The following is a 23,325-nucleotide window of genomic DNA, read 5'->3' as shown; positions in this document are numbered from 1 at the left end:
ATTAATAAAATTAGAAGCACCCACCACAATATCTACCTACCTACCTACATTCATGCTCAGTTTTTCTGTTTTATCACTAAGAGTAAAAGCCAGTCCTTCAATTTTGTGCACTAGATTCCATCCCCTTTCTCCTACTCACTGACATCTTTTGAGTGGCTCTCTCCTGTACATCATCAGATTTTCCTTTTCTACTGGATTTTCTCCCATTTTAAAACATCTTTCTTATCATGCACATTTGGAAGAATGCTGACAATTGTTGAACCTAGGTGGAGGGCACCAGGGTATTTATTGTACTCTTCTTTTAATTTTTCTCTATGATTAAAAATTTTCATAATAAAAAAGTTGTGGAGGTCCCTTCCTTGATCCCACTTCCCTCTGAAGCTATCACCTCATTCCTCTTGTTTCTCTTATAGTAAAACTTCTCAACAGAGTTGTTGATACGCACTCTCTGATTTTCTTCCCTCCCCTTTTGTCTTGGACTCCACTCCAATCAGGCTTTTTTGCCCCTGACACTTCACTGAAATATCTCTGAATAAGATAATTACCATGTTGCTAGATCCAGTGGTTAAATACTCAGTCCTCAATCTTTTTGACCCATCAGAAATATATAATGCATTTGATCACACTCTTTTTCATGAAATCTCTTCTTAATCCTTTAAACTCTACCACCTGGGAGCCTTTTCAAATGACACATTTTAGGCACCACCCCAGATCTATGGAATTGAAGACTGCATTTTAACAAGATCCCTGAGTGATTTGTATGCATACTGAAGTTTGAGAAACGCTACTTTAAATCATATTCTGCTTTTCCTTCTCCTTACTATCTGTTCCTTCTCAGCTAATTCTTTTTCAACTCCTTAACCTCCCTAAATATTGGAATAGTCCAGGGATTACGTTCCTTTGGTAATCTCATCCAGTTTCATGAGTTAAAATACCATTTAATTACCTTTTCTGTGCCAGTCTCCAGCCAGTTCATTTCCTCTGAACTCCAGACTGTCATATCTAACTGTGTGCTCAACATTGCTTGATTGTCTAATGGACATCTCAAATTTAAGATGTCTAGTTCTGAGGTCCTGATCTTTTTCCTCAAACCTGCCCTTCCAAACAGTCTTTTCATCTCAGTAACTGGCAACTCTGTTCTTAGGCTGCTTATGCCTGACATTTTGTACTTAATTTTTGACTCCTTTCTTTTTCTCATACCATACAACCAATCTGTTAATCAGCTCCTGTTAGCTCTATCTTTAAAGTATATCTAGACTCTTACAACTTCTCATCACCTATTTTCCTGTCACCGTGATTCAAGCCACAGTTATCTCTTGGCTGGATGAGTGCTTTGCTTCCACCCTTACCCACCCTCAGCTTACTCTCAGCACAGCAGCCAGAGTGGTCCTTTGAAGACTTGGGTCAGATTACGTTGCTCCTCTGCTCCTCAAGTGTCTTCACATTTCATGCAGAAAGGAAGCCTTATAATAGTCCTTGTAATGTGACCACCACCACGACCCTTCCTCCCCCACTGCCTATTTTACTCCCTCTCTCAGCTCATTCACTACTCTTCTCCCTCTTGCTCTTTCTGTTCCCAGCCAGTTTGCCTTCTTTGCCATTCTTAGAACATGGGAAGTACACACCTGCTGTAGGACTTTGACCTTGCTAGTCCCTCTGCCTACTGTGTTCTTATCCCATATCTGCATGACTCCCTCCCCTCCTTTGAATCTTTACCCAAAATGTCCTTTGTAAAGAGGCCCTCCCTGGCCTAAAATTACAACCCCCTACAACTTAGCATTTTCTGTCTCCCACCTATAGAATACAGTATATTCTACTCATACATCTTTTTTATTTTCTATCTTCTATACTAAAATGCAAGCCCCTTGAGGGTAGGGATTTTCTGCCTTATCTCCAAGACTTAGAACAGTTGTTGCTTAGCACATGGTGGGCTTTCAATAAATATGTGTTCAATAAGTGGAAGAAAGAACCTATGAAGGTGAACATAATTATTATCTCCATTTTACAGGTTAGGAATCCAAAACTTAGAGAAATTATGTCATGTACCCAAGGTCGTATAGCTAGTAAGTGATACAGTTGGAATTCAAAGTGAAATCTGTGCACTCAAAACCCATGCCCTTTCCACTATGCCTCTCTGGTCATGTCACTTAGGTCCTCTGGGCTCTGGTTTTCCCATCAGCATAAGTGGCATTATTGCCTTTTTGCTTGCCTCACAAGGAAACAAAAAGGTTATAAAACCAAGTGATGTAAAAATATCCTGAGAACTTGAAAATGCTTTACATGTACAAGAGGGTGATAGTAATTCTTTGTTTTCTTATAGAAGTTTTACAGTTTTTGCTTTTAGTTTTAGTTCTTCAACCCACTTCAAATTGGTATGAGGTAAGGGTTGAAGGTTTTTTTTCCTCATACGGGTATCCAATTGTCCCAGCAACATTTTTTCAAATATCTATCCTTTCCCACATTGAGCTGTCTTGCTCTTATAAATAAACAAATATCATGCTTCTGATTTTATGTATTTGGGCTTATGAATGTTTGAAATGAACTTAAAAAGAGAGAATAGCATAGTTTTTGCTATTCCATCAATATCATGATATTCCATGTTTACAATACATTCTCATTTATTCTCTTCAGGCTGTGTTGTACTTGAGAAACAATGATGAGAATATTTTCCAAAGAGGAATTATACCCTCTCTAATGCAGGTCCCAGATAGGAAACAAAAAAGACATACAAATATCATATTCATGGACTAGAACACTCAACATTGTTAAGATGTCTCTTCTTTCCAAATTGATCTATAGAATCTATAGGTTCAGTGCAGTCCCAGTCAAAGTCTCAGCAGGATTTTTTGTAGAAATTCACAAGTTGATCCTAAAATGTATATGGAAATGCAGTGGCTAGAATAGTCAAGACAGTTTTGAAAAAGAACAAAGTTGAAGGACCTTTAGTGTGAGATTTCAAAACTTTCTATAAAGCCACAGTAATCAAGACACTGTGATGTTGGCATAAGGATAGATGTGTGAGTCAACACAGGGAGGAAAGAAAGCCTACAAATATATCTATTATGTCTGTGGTCAGTTGTCTTTTTTTTTTTTTTTTTTAACCAAGATCCTAGGGCAATTCATGGAGAAAGGATAGTCCTTTCAACAAATGTTGCTGGGACAACTATATATCCATGTAGGATAAATAAATAGCCCTTTCCTGATACAAGGCATGAATATTCATTCAGAATGGATCACAGACCTAGGACTAAAAGCTGAACATCTAAAACTTCTAGAAGAAACATAGGAGAAAATCACTGTAGCCCAAAGATAGGCAAAGATTTCCTAGGACACAAAAATTAAGAACCGTAGAAGAGGGCTTCCCTGGTGGCGCAGTGGTTGAGAGTCCTCCTGCCGATGCAGGGGACACGGGTTCGTGACCCGGTCCGGGAAGATCCCACATGCCGCAGAGCGGCTGGGCCGGTGAGCCATGGCCACTGAGCCTGCGCGTCCGGAGGCCATAACAGTGAGAGACCCGCGTACCGCAGGAAAAAAAAAAAAAAGAACCGTAGAAGAAAAAATTCGTAAATTGGACTTCATCAAAATTCAAAACTTTTGCTTTTTGAAAGACATTGTTAAGAAAATGAAAAGACAAGCCCCAGTCTTGAGGAAAATGTTTGCAAGATACATTATCTGGTTAAAGAATTGTATCCAAAGCATATATAGAACTCATACAACTTAGTAATAAGACAAACTACCCAGTGGAAAAATGGGCAAAAGATTTGAGTAATTTATTAAAGAATATAAAAGAATGGCAAATAAGCAATGCAAAGATGTTCAATATGTTAGGCATTAAAATAGACAAGGTTCCCCTGCACACCCGCTAGAATGCTTATAATCAAACCAACAATACCAGGTTTATTAGCAAGGATGCAGAGTAACCAGAATTCTTATACATTGCTGGTGAGGATCTTAAATGGTACAACCACTTTGGCAGTTTCTTTTAAAATTAAAATTACCATATGAGCAATTCTAATCCTACTGATTTCCCCAAAAGAAATGAAAACAAGTCAACAACAAAGATATGTACATGAATGTTTATAGTATGTTATTCATAATTGCCAAAAAACACAACAACCCAAATGTCTGACAGGTAACTGGGTAAGTTATGGTATATCTGTACCCTCTTAATACTGCATGCAGCCAGTGTGTGAATCTCAGGATCATGCTGAGCAAAAGAAGCCATATGTTTATGTGAAATTCTAGAAAAGGCAAAACTAATTGCTAGTGACAGAAATCATTATCAGTGGTTGCCTGAGCCTAGTGTGGGTGTTATTAATTGCAGAAATGTGTGAAGAAACTTCTAGGGGTGATGGATATCCATCTTGATTGTGGTTGGTCTTTAGACAAGTGTATATATATATGTGTTTGTGAAAAACCCTTTAAACTGCATAAAAATTGGGTGCATTTTGTGTTGTATACTAGTTATACCTCTCAATAAATTTGATTTTTTTAACGCGACAGAAACTGAAAAATCTAAGTAAAAATAGAATTTAGGCCACTATAGAGCACAACTGAAAAATGTGTGAACTCCATGTATTAAGGATTTTAATTACTTTAAAGTGGTAAATGATTACTGACTACACAGGAGTAGCAGAAGGGCATTCCCTTCGGTCTTGCTCACTTTCCGCATTGTGATTATGAGGGCTTGGAGGGCAACAAAGTAGAAGGGAGACCAGAATTTGAAACTGTATTTGGATAAAATAACACCCTGTCACCACCGTCACGCATACCAGTCCAGTCAACTGCTGAATTCTCTATTGGTGTCAGAGGAGAGATTTAGCTTGCTGTGTGAAGACTGATGAACTTTTTTGAAATTGTGTAGCATTAGATGAAAGAGGACTGAAGTGCTAATGTCTGTGTAGGCCAGTCGTTTGGTTTTAGAAATAGTAGAAAATACAAGAAAATAGCAGCAAACTTGAGTGAGAGATACTTGAGGCTTTTATAAATAGACTAGACTGGTAAATGCCTGCACCTACAGATGGTGTAGGCATAGTATTTGAATTTCAGCAAGGTATTTGAATAATATTTCTCATGATATTCTTGAGGATAAGATGGAAATATGTAACAAATATGAAGAATTTAACTAGGTTCATAACTGTATTATTGTCATACCTGAAGGTCTTAAGCTAGGAGATTTTTGTCCTCCTTCTTCTCTTGAATCTGACTGCGCATTTACAGATAACTTGGATGAGGGCATCGTTAGCATGCTGATCTTTTATAACTTATTTTTTAGTGAAAAGTAACGTTTTAATAAGCTGAAATTATAGGTCATGTCTACAAAATATGAAGTCTTATCCAAGTCCAAAAAAGAGAAGTATACAAATGTTGGATGAGGGAAATGGTTTTGTAGGAGCAACGCAAGAACAACAACTCTCTAGGGTTGTAATTGAATATAATTTTAATAGGAGTCAGTTGAGTGACTGTGGCTGCCATAATAGTAATGGCTGGTGCAATAAACATTTTTTCCCGCTGTAAGGAAGATGAAGATTAATTTGGGTTTTGTTTTTGTTCTGTTTTTCCAAATGTAAGTGAGATCATACAGTATTTGTCTTTCTCTGACTTATCTCACTTAGCATAATGCCCTCAAGATCCATCCATGTTGTCATAAATGGCAGGATTTCCTTCTTTTTTTATGGCTTATTCCTGTGTGTATGTATGTGTGTGTTACATTTTCTTTATCCATTCTTGGATGCTTAGGTTGTTTCCACGTCTTGGTTGTTGTGAATAATGCTGCAGTGAACATGAGAGTGCAAATAACTCTTTGAGATCCTGATTTAAATTTTTTTGGATATATATATACCCAAAAGTGGGATTGCTACATCATATGGTAATTCTGTTTCTAATTTTTTGAGGACCCTGCAGTCTGTTTTCCATAGCAGCTGCACCAATTTTTATTCCCACCAACAGTGCATAAGTATTCCCTTTACTCCTCGCCAGCACTTGGTATTTCTTGTCTTTTTGATAATAGCCATTCTAACAGATATGAGGTGATATCTCATTGTGGTTTTGATTTGCATTTCCCTGGTGATTAGTGATGTTGAACACCTTTTCATGTATGTACCTGTTGGCCATTTGTATGTCTTCTTTGGGAAAATGTCTATTTTTAAAACTAGATTGGGGTTTTTGCTACTGAGTTGTATGAGTTCTTTATATTTTTTGGGTATCCCCTTATCGGATATATGATTTGCAAATACTTTCTCCCATTTGGTAGGTTGCCTTTTCATCTTGTTGGTGGTTTCCTGTGCTGTGCAGAAGCTTTTTTGTTTGGTGTAGTCCCACTTGTTTGTTTTTGCTTTTGTTGCCTTTACTTTTGGTGTCAGACACAAACAACTTGTCATCAAGTCCAATGTCAAGGAGCTTACTGCCTATGTTTTCTTCTAGGAGTTTTATGGTTTCAGGTCTTACATTTAAGGGGAGGATGAAGATGAGAATCTCACTCTAGTTTGTGTTGATCAGATCAAATCTAGAGCATTGTATTTCCTTTCGGGGCATCATATTGTGGTCTAAAAAGAATGTGGAAAAGCTGAATCTTGGATAAGACCTTGGAAGAAGCAGTGTAGAGAACAAATTTTACTGGATGATTTGCCAGCTTTAAGATTAAATTGAGTCTGTAAATGGACACTTTTTCTTTTACAAGGAAGGAGACTCCTAACAGAAACCTATCAAGAGAATGATATTCATTTAGTTTATAGCATGTTTTTTCTTTCCTGCTACTTTTATAAACTTATAAGGTTCTACTTAACATCTTCGAAAGGTAAGAAGGCAGTCCAATTTAATTGTCCTATGTAATGGATAGACTTTTGCATCATCTGTAGCAAAGTCAGTTTATTCTTATTCCCTTCCTTACCCTCAACCAGTTATGTGGTTTTTGGCGTCTTCCACTGTAACTGGTTGGTGCTTAGGAAATAATGGTTTAGTGTCAGCCTATAATATAATTATTTAGGGTAGTAATTACTCTGGAATATTATGTAGGGATTGAGGTATGATACCTATCCCATTTTTCCAGCTGGGGAATTTAAGTCTCTTTTCTTTCCAACCTTCCATTATATAGACCTGGATTTCTGTTCTTTTGCTGCTTTTGTTATAGAAGTGTTACAGAAAGAGTTTATTAAATGAGATATAAGTTAGTAAAGCAATTTCTAAACAATAGAGGATTACACAAGAATAAAGTAGTATTATTTCAAGTTGCAGCTATATGCAACTTTGGCCTATAATAGATTTATGCTGTTTATGGTTATATCACTAGCTCAGCCATCATATTTATATCTTGTTAATTACCTAGTACTTTCCTGGCCAGAAATTTTCTGTCTTCAGCCCTCTAGTTACATTTCTGTCTACCTTATTCTTGCTGTATTTCTTTGTATCAGATTTGTTGAGAGGATTGACACTATCCATCAAGAAATACCTTTATCTTCCCATCTTATAACTTCATCATGCCTCCGTATTCTCATGCATACCATCCATTTTTTGTTGTTATTGTTGTTTTTAATTTCAAAGGAGACAGAATGTCTTTTCAAAGACCAACACCTTATCTGTGCACTAAATACCAGCCTGAAGCACTGAGCTCCACCGCCAGCACCATCACCTGTCCCCTTTTCTTTCTAATGAGGATAAGGTCTCCCCATCTTGGAACAGCTTTTGATTGAGACTCATTTTTCTCCATCTGTTTTTTACCTTTGTTTGCCACTGCAGAACTTTTTAAGCAAATGAGACCTATGACATCATGCTTTTTTTCAATGGAAGAGTGACAGTGTGATGTAGTATATCAAACGCTAGGCCTAAAAAATCATAACAGCAAGATAAGTTCAGATTGTGATAAATGCTGTGAAGGAAGTAAACAGTATCATGTAAGAGTAATTGGAGGAGAAGGAGTTACTTGTATAAACAAGTAATTTTAAATGAAAATTTGGTCTGAGAAAAAATTTCGAGATCTTGATCTCTGGATGAGAAAATTTAATTGAAGGTTTAAAATTTAATTGAGAAAGCATAAATAATAAACTTAATTATTTGCAAATCTTTCATTTTTAACAGTGTTCATTACATAATTTTGATTATATCATTTGAATTTTAAGGTTTTACTTTAAGGCAAAATTTATTTCCTAACAGTCATTGTTAGATTTCAGAAGTCTCATATGTCTGTTCTTTCCAGTATTAAATGAAGAAAAATAACCTTGATTAGGACATTATATGCATCTTATTGTAGTTGATTCAACAGATATGTATTGAATACCTGCCACGTGCCAGGCACTGTACTAGGCACTGGGGATAAACAGAAATAAACTAGACACAGCTCTTTCCCTCAATCAATTCAACTAAGACAGTTTTTAGGGGTATCAGATGATTTAAACTTACCATTGACTTTGAAATAGATTCACTGTGTCCATTACATTAGAAAGTAAGCACATCACTAGTTTTAAGAAGGTCTTTTTAGAATATATAATTCTACTTTTAAAAATAGTTTTATCAAATGGAGTTTACATTCCAAATAGAAAATGAACATAGGTGAAAAAATACATGAATCAAACTGTTAAAATAATTACTACATAACTGAACAGGGGAAAGAAAGATCACTTGTGGTTGACTCTTGGGAAAGCTTCACTTAGGAGTCATAATGTATATTGAATCTTAAAGATAAGTATGATTCAGTAGAGAATAGAATGAAAGCTAATTTGGTGTGAGAGGGGAGCATTGGTCACAGAGGTGGGATTAAATACCAAGGTATACTTAAAGGACCTGGATAAATAGGCTTGACTGGAGTGGAAGGTTTGTATTGGTAAATAGTAAAAGATAAAGCAAAGTCTTTCAATAGAAAAGATTTTGGTTGTACCATAATAGTAATATGGTCCTAAAATCCTTAGTTCACTTGCAGTCTATTTTACTATTTCTTATTTAAAGGGGTTATGTACAGTTTGCAGTTGTATCATGATTCTAAATAAATCTTTATTTATACCCCTAAATGTGTTCTGTAGATACTGAGGCCAGAGTCTTTAGCTCTACTCAGGTTAAAATGATGTTTTGTTTTTCAGTTACTTACACGCCAAGTCAATCATCCACAGAGACCTCAAGAGTAATAGTATCCTTCTTGAATTTGTCTGCGAAGTTTGAAAACATCCTGACCTTTTCTCCTGCATTTTATCTTCACATTATGTAAAAACAGTTTTCATGCTAAGTTCAATAATACACTGTAAAGGGAATTAATAAATGGGTTTACACAAGAGTATAGTAGTACAAGGTACTACAACCTGCTTTTGGTTTTTGAACAATTGACCATTACCAAAAAACCTATCAAGTCATTATGATAGTAGGACTCTTTGCTTGCTTGTTTATGTTCTATAAGCACTACAAGATGCATAGTTTTGTAGCTATCTACTAGTTTCTTTCAGTGCTCTGACCTTGCTCAGTGGTAGTTGAGATGTAACTGAAGGCTCTACATTATATAACAATGAGGTGAGAAAAACGTAACGTTTCTTCTTCCATAAGCCCAAATTAAGATCCTGTCTGCCAGTTGCCTTCCTTCATTCCAGTGAAGAGCCTTTACAGCTTTCCCAGCAGTGCCAGAAAGATATTTGGGCCTACATTACTAAAATCTAATGGGAAAGTTTCAATGTCTCCCATAAACTTAGGAAAACATCTCACCTCATCCTACCACATTTCAAGCACCAAATATCTTAAAAGCAGGTCACAGAGTCCAAATAACACTATTTTTAAAACATATTTATTAACTTTAAAAGGAAATATGAAGTACTATACTTCTTTAAAGAATATCATAATATATAGAATTATAGAAATTAGATCTCTTACCTAAATTTTTCATAATGGTTGCTTTGATAGGAAAATGAGATCTGTTATTTTCCTTTACTTACTACACCTCAGATATTTTTCTTCATGAAGACCTCACAGTAAAAATAGGTGATTTTGGTCTAGCCACAGTGAAATCTCGATGGAGTGGGTCCCATCAATTTGAACAGTTGTCTGGATCCATTTTGTGGATGGTAAGAATTGAGGCTATTTCTCCATTAATTAAATTTTTGGACCCTGAGATGCTGTTGAGTTATTAGAAAGTCACTGAAGATTTCAACTATATAGTATTTTCATAGTTCTCAGTATTCACAAAAACCAATGTTGAACTTACTTTATAAATAGATTTTAACTTTTTTCTTTATCTTTAAAAAGAATATTATGAAACCAGTTTCAGTATATTTCAAACAAAAAGTGTATTTTATAAACACTGTTTAAATTTTATTCAGATTGTCTCTTTAAAATATTTTGTGTTCAGAATGTTCTGTGTATCCGGTTTCAAAAAAAAAAGTATGCAATTTAAGCAGGTGTGATCTGCAGCCATTATTAAGGTTTCAATAAAAGAATTACTCCTTTTAAGAGAGAGACTGTTTCACAATCTTATTTAAGCCTAAATTGGAAAGTTACTTTCTTTAGACTAGAAAGAACTGTATAATTATGGGCAGCCGGGAAAGGAAAGACAAAAAGAAAAATGAAAGGTAGATTTTTAACACTGTCAGTTTTGTGGGCCCTGCATAGCTCTTTCTTTCTTTCTTTATTCCTATTTCTGCTTTGCGGAAAATAAGAAAGATAAGTTATAAGAGAAGGGAACTAAAACTTCTGTGCAGTTACTTTCAGCAGGCTGTGAAAAGGGCAGCATAGGATCATTTTCTTAAACCAGCTGTTCTCAGAAGGGTCCTTAAGACCCTGTCAGAGGTCCCCAAGGTCATCCTGTGTGAAACTAGATTTTTCTTCATATTCTTCAACACATCAGAGCAGATTGAATGCATAAGCAAATATGTGACTCTAGCTGGCTGCTGTTAAACCAGTCAAAAAGAATTGCAGGGACTTCCCTGGTGGTCCAGTGGTTAAGACTCCACGCTTCCACTGCAGGGGATACGGGATCAGTCCCTGGTCGGAGAATGAAGATCCCACATGCCGCGCAGCGTGGCAAAAAAAAAGAATTGCAGTACTATTCTTCTCACTAAACTTTGTTTTTGAAAATACAGTTACTTTTCATTAAAAAAAAATGGGTGATCTATGTTAACATCTAATGACTGTTTTGTTATTTAAATTAATAAATATTCTAACAGTTTCTCAGTTAAGTTTTAATATGATGAATATCCACAGGTATAATCCACATAAACAGAAGCTTCTTGGGGTTGTCCATAATTTTTAAGACTGAAAAAGAGTCCTGAGACCAAAAAGTTTGAGAACATCTGCTCCAAGCTGAATACAGGGTGTCCCAAAACTCTTAGTGCAGTTTTAAGCTTTAAATAACTGAATCTGCAGTAAGACTTTGGGACACCCTGCTGGAAATAGAAAAGCTGCAAGGGCTTTCAAAGCCACATTGGCCTAAATTCCCTGAACTTATCTGTAGCAGTTCCATAAAGAGAATTCCAAGGTAGGATTCTGAATTAGTCAAGATACGCCTAGGGTTAAATTTGGCCGTGATTTCTTGTAATAATAACTGGCATTAGAGTGGCAAGGTGGGAAGGGGGCAGCATTGGACTAGGAGTCAGAAGGTCTGTACTCTCGTGCTCTGTTTGACTCTTAACTTGCACGTTCCTTGACCTCCTCCAAGTCTCTCCATCTTTAACATTGGGTTGAACTAGTGGATTTTGAATGCATTTTCTCAGGTTTAGTAATTAGAGTTAGCTATATTTTTTTCTTCAATATGTTTGTTTTAATAAATAATTATAAACAGGAAGCTAATTAATAATTGTAATCTGGATTTCAGATACCTTTAAGGCATATACCTTGTAACAAAGATAACAGTGTATCCTAAGGGGGAGAGAAATTGCAAAACCTACAATTATAAAGAAACAATGGTTACATGTTTTAAAGGTGTGTTTATTTTAACTACTGCAGGGAAAGTTAGGCTCAGTCAAGTCTCCAGATTTGTCCTTTTCCATAAACCTTAGTTTATACAGTTTATAGACTACTATTATACATGAAGGTTTATATTTTCTTTTAATTTCTTTTTTGTTGATACCTGGGTAGATGGGTTCATCCTTTATTCCATCAAGCTGCGTTTTAAGACAAGAGATTAGTCAGTAGTACACTTAATTGTTGAGTAAAATCCTTTTGGGTTGATATTGCCTTCAGAAACAAATATGGTATTTCCATAGACTAGGAGAGAAGAGTTTGTTCAGAACCAAAGGTTATGTAATTCGCTGAATTATTTACAATAGTATTCTCAACCTTGCTTTATTTATATCTTAAAGAAGAAAGAAACTTCTGTGAAAATTTTTACAAATTACTAAATTAATTGAAGATAAATCATGCGTTTCTTATAAATAGATCCCATACGACATTTCATCAAACGATCTACCAACAACACTGAGATAAAACTAAATTTTAAAAGGGTAGTTCTTACACTGTCCCTCACAGAAATTGTGTTCTGGCTTTGAAAATTATGTCTGTATCATAACCAGCCTCTTATATTCTGGCTTGTTCATTACATCACAGTTGTATGTGGTTTATTTTGCGCTGTACTACCAAGAGCAGTTATCAATAAAATATATGACAAAAGCAAATAGATAAAACCTTCTTCACTGCATGCCCCCCCCCCCAATCCTTTACTCTCATCTGGATCTCCCACACATCTTTCATCAGTGGTTCTCAACCTTGGTTGGACATTAAAGTCATCTGGGGAACTATAAAAACTCACAATTGAAGCTGTTCCCATCCCCAGACTCTGATGGTATATTATTGGGCTAGAATGTAGTCTGGATGTTGAGAGGTTAAAGGCTGCACAGGTGAGTCTGTTTTGCAGGTGAGGCTGGATGCTCTTACTGCCTGCCTTGAGAGATAGCCTGACCTGCCTTACCCTGACCAATAACCAAGAATCCTGTCCCAGGTCTTTCATTTTTGCAGTTAGTCCTGGTTTTGGTATCAAGTTAATGTTTTCACAAAGTTTTTTTAATACCCTGCAGTTTCTCTAATTTCTTCCAAATGAAACAATACAGAAGATGCAAGGTGAAAGAACTCCTTTAAGCTAAGATTTAATCAACTGTTTATTGTATTTCATGTAAACAGCTAATAAGAAATCTTATCTGTAGAATACAGTGACTGAAATGTGTAAAAATGTAACAAATATGATTAGATCTGTATCTTTGCCCAAGAAGCAGCAGCCAAAAGATTCTTTATACCATCTTCTACTAAATCTACCTACTGTCTATTGCTTTTGTTAATAAAGCATCCATAGCATATTTATACCGTTTTTGGAGGCAAGAAAGGAGTTTGAGTTTATCAGTCTTGAAATTTTACCTTTATTGTCTAAGGTGCCCTGAGATAAGGAGAATCATTTGTACCAATGGGAAAACTTAAATTCTAAGGTGATTACCATAGTGGTTGTGCTACTTCCAAACATCTCATAACAACAGGTCTAGTATTTCTTTCCTGAATCAGGAATGGAAGGTAGGAACTCACTCTTGATAGGGTAAGTCATGGGAAAAATTCAAATGGCAGTGATGGTATTTTGTACAGAAAGAGGGCAGCTGATAAAATTATAAAATCTTAGTAATGTATATAGAATCTCAGCTAGTACTGCCTCTCTCAGAGTTTACAGAGCATTTTTTTAAATTTATCTTTCATAATCAGTTTTATTTCTTTGGCCATAAGTAAGAGAATTGATTACATATTACGTGGGTTATTTAATGATAAAAACATTGTTCTGGGAATTATAATAGTTTGGTTTTCAGTCTTTATTCAGTTGATGTGAAGAATAAACAAGAATATTTTTCTTTTTATGTTCTACCAGGCACCAGAAGTAATCAGAATGCAAGATAAAAACCCATATAGCTTTCAGTCAGATGTATATGCATTTGGGATTGTTCTGTATGAATTGATGACTGGACAGTTACCTTATTCAAACATCAACAACAGGGACCAGGTAAATATTTACCATCTCTTGAGGTTCATTTTACTGTTTGTAGAAAGGCTCCAGCTCATTGTAGAAAAGAGGTATTGGATCCTGGGTAAGCATGAAAGATAGATCTCTTGATCTTTGTCACCAGTTTTAGAACCTTTTGTATACTGTTGGCAGTAATAGTAGCATGTAAGGCCTTTCCTGGAAATATCATGCTTAAATCTTATAGTGGAGTGAAACTCCTGATCTTCTGACTAGAAACTAGAGATGCAATAATGATTATACCTCATGCCTCTTGACCATGGCACAGTTAGAAGAATGAGCTCTGCTGCTACAGCATCTGGGCTTATCCCTTTTACTCTATCACAGATTGTGCTCTCTGAGCCAGGCCCTCAGCTCTGAACTTCTTTATATCAAATCCTTTTAAAATTATTAAGATTTCTCCATACTTCTTAAATTTTTAAAACTAGGTAAATGAAAGGACTGTTACATCATGCTTTCATTTTTCTGTGGTGAGAATTCAAGTAGGAGGGAATTTTTTACTTCTCTCTTCCTAAAAGTTTCTGTTCTCTGTTCCTTACCTTCCAAAGTATAGCCTCGTGCAGCTCTTTGCCTTTTCGATCCCAGCCATATTAAATTCACCTAGTCTTTTAATACTGGCCAAGGAAAATGAATTGTCTTTACTGAAATTACCTCATATACCTCAACATTTTAAAAGTGCATGTGTGTGTGTGTAGAGAGAGAGATTGCCGCAATTACAGTTAATATAATAGAAAACAATAGTTGACCATATAAACTGTGATTAAATAATATTTATACATTATACTGTGATGTACATGTGAATCACCTGGATAATTTGTTTAAAAGATGGAGATGCTGGAGTAGATTCTGATTCAGTGGGGTGGGTCCAAGCATCTGCATTTTTAATAAGTTTGCTAGTTGTTTCTGATACATACCAAAGTTGAGAATCACCAGTGTAAAGAATCTTCAAAAGCATGAGTGTTTTATGTGTTTGATCATAACCTCCCAACCTAATGAAATGATAATTTTTAATGTATAAATATATTACTTCATTTAGTAGTGTTTCGGTCAACAGTTCAACTCTCAGTCTTTTTGGTGATACTGAAGCTTTCTGAAGATACTGAGTAGCTTTCCCACTAAGAACTTATAACTATCATGTGATATCAGAGAAGTAATCTAAGTTGTCATATACTTTGCATATGCTTATTGAATCACCATATGGCCCTTACCCAACAGTGGTCTTGATTCTCTATTTTGAGAATTTTAAAAATGACTGCCTTTCTATATAAGTCAGCATAAAACTAATTTTTTAAATTGCTGTTTGGTCTTTCTAACTACTTTCATAGCTTTAGAGTGTTGGATTATAGCTTTAAGTGTTAAAAATGAATCTATGACCTGGCTTCTGATGATCTGATCTTTTAAGCCTCCATGAAACTTCGATTCAGGACGGACCAAGATAGTAGCTAAAGAACATAGAAACATTGAAACATTGCACTTAGTGTACTTGTGACAGATCCTAGATCACTGAGATGATTGATTTGACGATGGCAGTCTGAAGAGCAAGATTGTCTCTAATTTAGCAGCTTCACGTGCTCTGCCTTTTACAGTCTTATTAACTCAACCATACAGCGTAATACCCCATGCCGTGTTTAATTTTCCTATGCATTCTGTTCTTCTAGAGGAATTACGAGGGAATTTTAGTTTAGTTTTAATTGATTTATCATAGAGACTACAAATAATAAAAATTTATGAACCTAAGATCTGGATGAAATCCATTTGTCAGTAAATAAGTTTATTTTAATGAAATAATAAAGTTATATTATGGAAATAAGTAGTAGTGTCTCCAAAATATGGAAAAAGCGTCCCAGAGTTCTGCACTCATCCACTTCTTGGCATTTTAGGTGCTTTGTCCTCCATGGGAGTATAATAAATGATGTGGCAAGGGCTTACTCTCCATGAGAGAAGTAAGTGAGTGACCAACAGAAGGGTAAGGCCTTTACTAGTTAATTCTTTCTGGGAGTATAGTTAGAGCCTTCTGGAATATGCCAGTCTGAAACCAAGTATTTGATGAAGAAAAAGGATATGAAAGGATTATATACTCTTCCCATCATCCCCATTCTACTTCATTACCTTCTAGTCTGCTTTCTTCAAGTGGCGCTTTCCATGGAACTCCCTCTTTTGAATCAGTAACTCTAGTCATCCTCAGTGAAGTAACCCCCAGGTACTGTTCCATCCATCTCCTTGATTTGATTTTTCTTTCTCTCATACTTTGATCTCCATGGCTCTCAGATTGGACTTCTATTTGAAAATCTAGGAATATTCTTTTTTTTCCATGGGAGATGGGACAGCTGCTTCATTACCATATAATATGGTAATGACCCATGCCCCTACACTCTCACCCCCCCATAGTCTGAGGTGGCAGGTTTTGCCTGTAAATTCAAGGCAGGACTCTGGTAAAGCAGTGTGATGTAATGGCCGACCTTGGACTCATGACCTGCATGACCTGGCCACTGTACCTCTCTAGGTATCTTTTTTTTTTCAATTATTAAAAATAAGAGAATGAACTAAAGAATTCCTTAACAGTTACAAAGATTGAGTTCTTTCCTAAAACAGGTTTCTTAGCTCCTTGAGGGATGACCATCCCTATGTTACTTTGCAGAGTAGCATGCCTTTTTACTTCACTTACCCTAGTGCCGAAAGTCTGAGAAATTGCTTTGTCATTTTTTCCCCCCTTTATCATTCTGTTTTGCTCTCTTTCAGTGCAGCTTCTTTACTAAATTGGGATTAATAATGTGCTCAGTTAAGCTAGGTATATTGGCTTTTTTTTTTTATTGGAGCAGACGTGCTGTGTCATCTTAGAAGAAAATAGCGTAACATTTATTATTTCACGTGAATTCCAGTTATCATTGCTATAGCAAACCACCTAAAACATAGTGGCTTAGACAAATTGTAAATCTGCAATTTGAGCTTCTCTCAGTGTGGAAGGTTTATCTCTTTCATATGGTATTATTGGCTGTGGTAGATTCACTGGGTATTAAAGGATCTACTTCCAAAATGGCTTGATCACATACCTGAGAAGGTATGTGACCAGTTAGCCGTCAGCTGGAAGCTTAGTCTTGGCCAAGGGCCAGGGGCCTCAATTCTTCTCGACATGGGTCTTTCTGTGATGACTTTTTCACAGGAACCTTGGACTTTCTCACAGTATGGTGGCTGGGTTCTAAGCACAAGATCTCAAGGAGACAGAAAATGATAATAAGTACCAGTGTCTTATCAACATGCAAATTATTTTATTTTAATAAAAAATTTTGATATCTACTGTATGCAAAAGCTGTGAGATATAGAAGGATGCAAAGGTGAATAAAACACAGGCTGTGCTCTCAGTTCTGTTGAGGCAGTGCAGGGGGTGATGTTGAGGATGAGCAGACCTGTGCTCCAATAACACAGAGGAGTGAATGAAGGGGTAGGGATACCAGGAGTGCAGCTGTAGATGGAGAATGAAAATAACCAGTCCCAGAATTTCAAACTGAGCTATTGATTTTGTAGTTAAGTGCCACTTGAACTTTCTATCCATGAATTACATCCAGGAAAGACCTTTCCTTTAAGCTTAAATAGTTGCAAAGAATGTAACTTCCAGTGTATTATATTGACGTTTCAAAAAAAAAAAAAGCATTATATCATTCTTTTTAAATGTACCAAATAAAATCTAAACGTCATACTGATTTGATTCTTACCATCATCACTTGTTTAAAAAATAAAAAACCTCGGGCTTCCCTGGTGGCGCAGTGGTTGGGAGTCCACCTGCCGATGCAGGGGACGCGGGTTCGTGCCCCGGTCCGGGAGGATCATGCGTGCCGCGGAGCGGCTGGGCCCTGTGAGCCATGGCCGCTGGGCCTGCGCGTCCGGAGCCTGTGCTCCGCGGCGGAAGAGGCCGCGGCAGTGGGAGGCCCGCGTACCGCAAAATAAATAAATAAAAATAAAAAACCTCTTCATTAGTTTTTGGAATTTTACATGGCTCTTTTTTTGTCTCTAAATTATTTGTATCCTACTTCCTCCACAGAATTTTTTCCCTAATGTAACATATTTGTGTGCTCTAAACCCTTTTATTGCTCATTCAAATTGTATCTCTGCAACAAAAAAATGTGCTTAAATTGAGAACTAAAAAAGTTTTTCCCAGTGACTTTAGGCTGTTAACTTTTTAAATTCCAAATTATGCTATTAATAATTATTAAATATATAACTGATGAAAATAACATGAGTTTTGATATAAAGAAACAGGTAAAATTTTATTGGAAATGTGTTTCTTAATGAGCAACATGGGGCTTTTGTTTTCTTTTCAGTCATTTATTTGTGAAAAATATGACCTTTGCTAGAATAAGCTGGGACTTAGCGTCAGTCCTTCTAGTTTTATTTTTAAAGAAGTATGTGCTGAGGAATATTGTTCAAATAAATAAGAATATGGGAAAGTCAGGAGTTTTGTTATAACCACATGCCAAGTTCAGCAGACCACCTTCAGGTTCAGTAATTCATTAAGTCTTATAGAACTCACTGAAAGTTGTTAATACTCACGTTATGGTTTATTAAAGCAAAAGGATACAGATTAAAATCAGCCAAGGGAAGAGGCACATAGGGCAGAATTCAGGAGAGTTTCACATAGGGAACTTCCAGTTGTCCTCTTCCCGTGGAATTGTGGCCAGCACTCAGTTCTCCTGGCAGTCATGCGTGACAATGTGCAGGAAGTGTTGCCAGCCAGGGAAATTCACTGGAGCCTTGAGTTATTGTTGGGCCTCAGTCACGTAGATAACAATTGACCACCTCTGTTGTTGACCTTAGTTTTTAGCCTCTACAGAGGTCAAGCTGATACCATATAACTTAAAGCCCCCTCTGTAGAATCACATTGATAGCATAGACTATCTGACATGACCTTAGACTCCCAGATAAACAAAGGCACTGGTAACAGGCAGGACATTCCAAGGGCTTAGGGATTACCTCCCAGGAGCCAAAGGCAAAGGCCAGCCCTCTCTTTGGGCAAGATTAGTTCTTTACCGTAACCATATCACTGCTTATTTGAACTCATTTCTATAGCATACCAAAAATTATATAATAACTTGTCATTTAAAATTATTTTAACAATCAGCTGACAATTCAGTTAATTTTGCTGAAAGCAAAGAATTGGAAACCAACTGTCTTGCAAAGGGATTTGCTACCCATTCATTAGAGTCCAGTTAGACCAATATTTGGAAGCGTCCCTTTGGTACCCTCAGCAGTGTTACACACTGACGCAGTGTGTATGGTAGTTAAATTCCATGTAGGTAAAAGGTGTGCCTTTTGTGAAGTGGGAGAAGGGCAGTTGTGACAGAGGAGATGGAAAGGAGGTTAAACTTTACACCTTCACTTTAGTGGTGCTTGGGCAAATCATCTTATAGTTAAATAAGGGTTATTACAGCACCAAACAAGAAATAACATAAAATAGCATATCAGACTTGACTGTTCCTAAAATTTATCAGTTCTACCTTATAACCTGGGATCTCTGACTGGCTCTCTCCACCTTAGCCTCTAGTCTGTCCCTATTGAACCTATTCCCTGTAAGATCAAAACCCCTCTCTCTTCCGTGACACCTAAGACTGTTAACATCTGTCTCTGCCCACTTTCAAAAGAACCACAAGTCAGAAAATTAGAAATGTAAGAAATCAGAAAAATTATAAATCTCTGTACCCAGGGAAGACAAGGCTTTTTACTTTATTAAACATAAGATTTTAGTTCCCAGTAGCTTTACCTTCCCTCTGGAGGAGGGTCTGGTTCTCAGACTTATATAACTAAATGCCCCATTAGAGTTTCCTCAACAAAAGAATTTAAAATTCAGATGCCAAAACAACTGTTAAAAAGGTTAACTATTTTGGTTGAGTAGAAGAGGCCCGATCTGTGTTTCAGAATGATTACTATAAGTGGGAAAATGGATTGGATAAGGAGAGACTGGAAGCATGCGGAGCAGTTAGGAGACCTTTGCAGTAGTCCAGGGGTCATGAAGATTTCGCCTTGCAGCACATTAAGTATTGATTCCCCACAGTCTATGGTATATAGGAATCAGAATACTAGTAGCATTGTGTTTTTTAACTTTCTATTGAAGTGTAACGTACATACAGGAAAGTACATGTCATAAGTGCACAGCTTGTTGAATTTTCAATGTTTATATATTTTTCAACTTATCTACAAGGTTATATGATTTGCCTTTTTTTTCCTCCCCAGATAATTTTTATGGTGGGACGAGGATATCTATCTCCAGATCTCAGTAAGGTACGGAGTAACTGTCCAAAAGCCATGAAGAGATTAATGGCAGAGTGCCTAAAAAAGAAAAGAGATGAGAGACCACTCTTTCCCCAAGTAAGAAAAAGCTTTATGCTACCTAGAAGGACAGACTAATATTCTGATGCAGATTTTTAAGCACTTTTTAGAGCACAGTTTGTATTTTACAGATTTGGATTCCATGTGATTATGTGCAGACTCCAGATAAGTAAACACATAAAGGTGATTTTATAAAGGTTGAACAGTGGTACACCTAAAAACTTAGGATCCCAATACAAAATATTCAGAAAGATTTTGCTTTCGTCTAGCAGTTCTCAAACTTTTTGGTCTCAGAACTGTTTTCTACACTTAAAAATTATTGAAGAACCCCAAAGACCTTCTGTTTGTGTAAGTAGTAATTCCCATTTTAGAAATTAATACTTTTTAAAATTATTTATTTATAGATTTATTTAAACATAATAAAACCATTACATGTTAAATGTTTTATGAAAAATAATTATATTTTCCCAAACAAAAAAATTTAGAAAAAAGTGGCATTGTTTTAGACTTTTCGCAAATCTCTGCAAAAAGAAGATAGCTGGATTCTCTGCTTTGCATTCATTATGTTGCAATATCTTACATTATATAGCCTCTGAAAACTCCACTTACACTTGTAAAATAATGAAAGTAAAAAAGGCAAATAATATCTTAGTGCTAGTACAAAAATAGTTTCTCTACAGACTACACTTTGTACACTGCTACTTTTATTCTTCTTGATGGTAAAATTAAACAGGTTGCAAGCATCCCTTTAATGTTAGGTTTTTTTGAGGGGCATTTTTACCTGGGACAAAAAGAGAAGGCAACTGTTGGTACTGTCTGCCGTTCTCTGATTCTTGGAAACTTTCCATTGTTTTTTATCTTTTCAAGTTGGAAGGCTAAAGCCCTCAATTTAATAATCTTTCATAAGCCTCATGAACTGGAACTAAGTACCTGAACAGTCTTAGAAAGTTTAGCTGTAGTAGATATTGTAATATAAATTCCGTGTTTTATAATGCCTAGAAAAATCATGATAGCGCTGTATAAATCTGTCCCAATGAGTCAGTACAGTTTTCAGGTGGGAAGTGCTGACTCCCCTAACTCAGCTACCATGTGGTCCTTTGTGAATGCTATCAGTCCTAGCTCAGTTTCTTAGAAGTCAGTGTTACACGAATGTGTGAATCTTTTATCCCTATCTAAAGAATTAAAGATAGAATTTTTGCTTTTAACAAGTCTCTCAGGGGCTTGTCCCAGAGCAGGGAGGGGAGGCTGAATGGCTGCATAGGTAGTTATATGTTTTACATATTGGAATTCTACGTTACTATTCCTTTGAGGAAGAGTTGGGTTTTTTTAAACCCAGAAAACCACTGGTTTAAGACCATCAAAGTAAACGACCGGTATTGTTGGCCATTGTGAGCAGGACTCTGCACCCTGTTCTCTTTTCACATTCCAGGTGCTAGGGTTTCCTATTAAACGTGTTGATGTACATTAATAATGCAGATTATATCCTTAGGCTCACTTTTCAAATGGTATTAAAAGGGACAAAATGGTCATATTTCTTAATATAAGTAATATTTTATTCTTTTCATGGTATCAGAAAATGAAATACATATATGAGTATTCCAGATTATTAAAAGCTGCCCCTTTTAAGTATTATTTTTAAATTTTCATTACAGGATGTCTCTTCACACCATACACAAACATAAATTTCAGATGGCTAAAGGTTTATATGTAAAAAACAAAACTATAAAATAACAAATCATTTTTATAACCTTAAGGTAGGAAAGGCTCTCCTAAGCAAGAGGCAGAATCCAGAAGTTATAAAGGAAGAGGTTAGCAGGTATGACTACATTAAACATTTTGAAATTTCTATATAGTAAAAATAATATTGAAAGGAAAACACTGAGAAAAATAATTGTAGCATGTATAATTAAGAGTGTTTATGCTATACAGAGGACTCCTACAAATCCATAAGTAAAAGGTAATCAAAGGAAAATCAACAAAGAATATGCACTGGTGATTCACAGAAGTACAAGTGCGGAATGAACTTAAGCACAGGATGTTAGGAATAATAACATCAGTGATAATCAGTAAAATGCAAAGTCACAATTGTGAAATACATTTTGATTTTGTCTCTGAGACTGACAGTATCCGGCATTGGGTACAATGTTGGGAAGTAAGGAAGGAATGTTGGTAAGAATGTAAATTGGTTTGACCTTTTTTGAAAGGACTTGGTAGACTCCATAAACTTAAAATACATACACCTTTTGCTCTGGTAATTCCACTCCTGAAAATCTATGCTATATGCTACAGAATCTGCCCCCACAGGTATCCAGATAAAGACTGTTAACTGTAACTGGAAAAATTAAAGACATAAAGATCAAGGTATCTCTCTGTAGATGGCTTGGATGTCAGTGAGGGAAAAAGAAAGCAATGCAGAAAAATGTGTACTGTGATACCACTTTAAATGGTGGTGAGGGAGGGGATGGGCTCTGTTTTCATACGTGTATGTTTATGCATAGGAAAGGTCCAGAAGAAAGTATAGACTCTTTAACAGTGGTTACCCCTGGAAGGTAGCATTCATACTTTCCTGTATTATTTGAATTTTTATTTGTGTGTTATGCTTATAATTTTAAAAATTTTGTAACATTGCTTCTTTGCCTTCTTATACTAATCATTCTACAGATTACAGTTTAACTTCAAAAAAATATTTGGTAGCTGAGAAAAATAATAATAGTAGTATATAATGTGTATAATACTACTATATAGTAGATAATCATAGTAGTAGTAATAATGGCTGCTAAAGTTTTATTGAGTACTTACTATATGCCAGGCATTGTGCCAAGCCTTTTATATGTATGTTTCATGCATTATCATACTGTATGCCTTCAAGAGTCATAACCTGTTTCTTTGTAACTTAAAAATGTGCTGTATTTCTACATTTTGTGCATTGGTGTCTACTTGTAGAGTTTTCCTATCTTTTCTTTCACTTATGGGTATTCATCTGTCACTTCTCACTCCTGTGGTGCTGGCATTCTGGGTCATTGGGGCCCTGTTTTTAATTATGTGTGTGTAAG

General features: G+C 36.0%; 1 protein-coding gene across 2 annotated transcripts in view; it reads left to right on the top strand.

Annotated features, from left to right (window-relative positions):
- Positions 1–23,325, top strand: part of BRAF (B-Raf proto-oncogene, serine/threonine kinase) — a 159,188-nt gene that overhangs the window by 123,472 nt on the left and 12,391 nt on the right. For both annotated transcript variants that reach the window (XM_082846985.1, XM_082846984.1), the window contains exons 14-17: positions 9,069–9,115; positions 9,916–10,034; positions 13,805–13,936; positions 20,177–20,311. In XM_082846985.1, the coding sequence (XP_082703111.1) occupies positions 9,069–9,115; positions 9,916–10,034; positions 13,805–13,936; positions 20,177–20,311 (433 nt within the window). The remainder of the gene's footprint in view (positions 1–9,068; positions 9,116–9,915; positions 10,035–13,804; positions 13,937–20,176; positions 20,312–23,325) is intronic.

Source organism: Leucopleurus acutus (assembly GCF_964270905.1).
Source record: "Leucopleurus acutus genome assembly, chromosome: 9".
NCBI classification, from domain to species: Eukaryota; Metazoa; Chordata; class Mammalia; order Artiodactyla; family Delphinidae; genus Leucopleurus; species Leucopleurus acutus.
This window is presented reverse-complemented; position numbering and strand designations above follow the sequence as displayed.